Here is a 4,220-nt window from a genome sequence, read left to right on the forward strand (position 1 = left end):
AGTCGCTTGTGCTTTCTTCAGGTCACATGGGACAGTGCGCTGAGTGAGAGATTCGCGACGAATGCTCCCTAGGCCAGGGGCCAATGCCATAGCGTACTCTTTGTAAAACGGAACTGGGATTCCATCCAGACCTGGTCAATTATTTTCTTTCAAATATCTCAGTTGTGTCTGTATGCCTTGTATGCTTCTTGCTATGGCGAAAATGTGGGAATGTGTTTCATGGCTAAATGAAATAGATAAGTAATTTTGCATATTTATTTATAAAACCTATGTACATAAAGGTCTGTAGCCTCTGTGTTGTGGTGTAAAAGGAAGGTCAGTGACATACATAGGGTCACTCTGGCGACAGAGGTCGTTGTAGAGTGCAGTTCAGCCCAGCAGGGCAGCCTTGGCTTGCAGGTGGGCGGCAGCAGCCAGGGCTCCGGGAGCTCCAGCCACCGCTGGGCCCAGGGCGGCGATCGAGGGGGCGAGGCCGCCGATCAGCGCGGGGGCACCTACCGCGTAGGCGGGGGCGGCGGCAATGGCGGCGGGGGCGGCGGCGATGGCGGCGGGGGCGGCGATGGCGGCTGGGGCGGCGAGGATGGGCGCCGAGTTGATGATGGCGTCGCGGGCCCGCGTCTGGGCGACCGTGGCCAGGTGTGCGCCGCGGGCTGCCGCCACTTCAGGGGTGTCCAGGGGCACGCCACCAGGCCCGATGATGATGTTGGCGGGGGGCTGCGGGATCGCCGGCACGGCGATGGGGGCGGCTGCGATGGCCGGGGCTGCCAGACCGGCACCCAGCAGTCCAGCGCCCAGGTAGCCGGGCTTCGCCACCGCCACGGCCAGCACCACGCTCAGGACGACCTGGAGGAAAAAAGACATATATCTGAAACGAAAGAATCGTTTACTAATTTATGTTCACAGTAGTCATGAATCCAGTTGTTTGATTTTAATCTCTGGCGTTTCAGTGCCACTGACTCCACTCGTACATTTATTTGCCTACTAATAATAATACTCGATAGTTGTTGCTGACTGAAGAGCCTCATTCAATAATGGCCACGTGTGCTTTATGCACTTAATCCCCATCTACACGACAATACATGTGCGAGAAGCATGAAGATATATATTTTTGATGCAGACATTATCAGCCTCTAAACTATCTAGAAATGAAATACACTACTGGTCATTAAAATTGGTACACCTAGAAGAAATGCAGAGGATAAACGGGTATTCATTGGACAAATATATTATACTACAACTGACATGTCATTACATTTTCACGCAATTTGCGTGCATAGATCCTGAGAAATCAGTACCCAGAACAACCACCTCTCGCCGTAAAAACGGCCTTGATACGCCTGGGCATTGAGTCAAAGGAGTTTGGATGGCGTGTACAGCTACAGCTTCAACACGATACCACAGTTCATCAAGAGTAGTGACTGGCGTATTGTGACGAGCCAGTTGCTCGGCCACAATTGACCAGACGTTTTCAATTGGTGAGAGATCTGGAGAATGTGCTGGCAAGGGCAGCAGTCGAACATTTTCTGTACCCAGAAAGGCCCGTACAGGACCTGCAACATGCGGTCGTGCATTAACCTGCTAAAATGTAGGGTTTCGCAGGGGTCGAATGAAGGGTAGAGCCACGGGTCGTAACACATATGAAATGTAACGTCCACTGTTCAAAGTGCCGTCAATGCGAACAAGAGGTGACCGAGACGTGTAACCAATGGCACCCTATACCATCACGCCGGGTGATACGCCAGTATGGCGATGACGAATACACGCTTCCAATGTGCGTTCACCGCGATGTCGCCAAACACGGATGCGACCATCATGATGCTGTAAACAGAACCTGGATTCATCCGAAAAAATGACGTTTTGCCATTCGTGCACCCAGGTTCGTCGTTGAGTACACCATCGCAGGCGCTCCTGTCTGTGATGCAGCATCAAGGGTAACCGCAGCCATAATCTCCGAGCTGATAGTCCATGCTGCTGCAAACGTCGTCGAACTGTTCGTGCAGATGGTTGTCGTCTTGCAAATCTCCCCATCTACTGACTCAGGGATCGAGACGTGGCTGCACAATCCGTTATAGCCATCGGATAAGATGCCTGTCATCTCGACTGCTAGTGATACGAGGCCGTTGGGATCCAGCACGGCGTTCCGTATTACCCTCCTGAACCCACCGACTCCATATTCTGCTAACAGTCATTGGATCTTGACCAACGCGAACAGCAATATAGCGATACGATAAGCCACAATCGCGATAGGCTATAATCCGACCTTTATCAAAGTCGGAAACTTGCTGGTACGCATTTCTCCTCCTTACACGAGATATCACAACAACGTTTCACCAGGCAACGCCGGCAACTGCTGTTTGTATATGAGAAATCGGTTGGAAACTTTTCTCATGACAGCACGTCGTAGGTGTTGGCACCGGCGCCAACCTTGTGTGAATGTTCTGAAAAGCTAATCATTTGCATATCACGGCATCTTCTTCCTGTCGGTTAAATTTCGCGTCTGTAGTACGTCATCTTCGTGGTGTAGCAATTTTAATTATGATGCTGGTGTTAATTTCAGATTTCCGGAAAAAATCACCAGATGTCTTGCGGTATCAGAAGGGGGCAATTATTCTGTCTTACCCTCTTCGTAGCATTAATCTTTATATTCTCCTATTAGCTTAAAACTTGGAAAATCTAAATGCGAAACAGTCCGAGATGCATTTGACCAAGGACTTTATTTATTTTTAGTTCGGATACACATCGGCCTTTGTTTCCAGGTACTAACTTTGCGTGTACTTAGCAGCATTACATTAATCCACGAATGCCTCGGATCAGATAGGTGTGATCAGTATTAGAAGTCGTATTCTACATCCTACTGTGGACAGAGTGTGAACTACCGACATTGCAACTCCATCGTATTTTGTGTTGCTTAATGAAGTCATATTTGTTGCCAGGATACAGCAGCACATCTCGTCGGAGCGAAACTGCAGATATGAGCACCATGTAGGTGATAACGATATGGGTGACGACATCCAAGAGGCGGCGCATCCAGAACTTCTGTGAACATCAGGGTAGACACTTGCACTCACCAGGGTCTTCATGGCAGGCTCAGTGGTTTGTCGGCTGTTGCAGCTGCTGAACTGTGACTACGGGCAGCGCACCCGCGCTATTTATACCCTAGTCCAGCGACCCACTGGCGTGAAAGTGCTTGCGAATGTCCTTCCAGCCTCGTCTTCCTTGGGCGTTAACTATGCACTGCGGCTGACGCAATACACCCTACATGCGACGAAGGTACCCAGGTCGTTGCTGCTCGTATGATAAGCAATGAATTTTATTTATAGCTAGTAGCAGATACTTTCCATAGCTTTTCGCCATATTTCTATAGGAGAAATACAGTTAGAAGAATTCTGAGCTAACGCCTCAGCAGTACCCTGATTTGAGTGATTTTTCTCTGCATTGGCGAAATTCAGGAATACAAGATACCAGAGACAAATAATTTCAGAGTTCAACGAAATGGACAGTGTCTTGAATATAGTTTATAAAATGAACATCAGCAAAGGTAAAGTAAGGATAATAGAAAATAATCTTATTAAATCAGGTGCTTCTAATAAAATTCGATTTGAAAATGAGGCACGAGGCATATGAGTTTTGCTATTTGGGAGCCAAATACCGATGATGGTCGAAGGAGAGACAACTACACTGCAGACCCTCATTAGCAAGGAACGCGTTTGGAAAACAGATAAATTTGTAAACTTAGAATACAAATTTAAATATTGGTCTTTTCTGGAAGTTTTTGTAAGAGTGAAGCCTTGTACAAAAGTAAACGATGAGAAGCGCAGCAAGAAGAGAATAGAAGCATTTGTAATGTGGGAAATGAAATACATGGCACAGCTTAACTAAAAGAAGGAATCTATTAATACGACACAGGCTGAGTCTTCAAGGAATAATCAATCTGGTAGTGGAAGGAAGTGGGGAGGGGGAGGGGGGGCAAATGTTGGAGGGAGACTAAAGCTTGAGCACACTAAGCAACTTCAAATGGATGTATACTGCAGAATTTATGCAGAGATGAAGAAGTCTGTACAGAATAGATTAGCCTGGAGAGCTGCATCGAACCAGTCATCAGACTGAAAACTACAACATTTAAAAATTCTCTCTTTAGGGTATTAAATCAACAGCACAATTTCTTTCATTAAGTTTTGAGGCAACATATGCATACTATCTAGTACTCTCCAATGCATTAT

General features: G+C 47.3%; 1 protein-coding gene across 1 annotated transcript; it reads right to left on the bottom strand.

The window, feature by feature from the left end:
- Nucleotides 1–241: 241 nt before the first annotated feature.
- LOC126177041 (cuticle protein 16.5-like) lies at nucleotides 242–3,117 on the bottom strand. The gene is made up of 2 exons (XM_049924275.1): nucleotides 3,069–3,117; nucleotides 242–843 (listed from the first exon to the last, which is right to left on the bottom strand). Exons 1-2 carry the CDS (start codon nucleotides 3,078–3,080, stop codon nucleotides 370–372), a joined length of 486 nt encoding a protein of 161 aa, XP_049780232.1. The 5' UTR covers nucleotides 3,081–3,117; the 3' UTR covers nucleotides 242–369.
- Between the last annotated feature and the right edge of the window lie 1,103 nt (nucleotides 3,118–4,220).

The sequence above is a fragment of the Schistocerca cancellata genome, chromosome 3, assembly GCF_023864275.1.
Source record: "Schistocerca cancellata isolate TAMUIC-IGC-003103 chromosome 3, iqSchCanc2.1, whole genome shotgun sequence".
Classification (NCBI taxonomy): domain Eukaryota; kingdom Metazoa; phylum Arthropoda; class Insecta; order Orthoptera; family Acrididae; genus Schistocerca; species Schistocerca cancellata.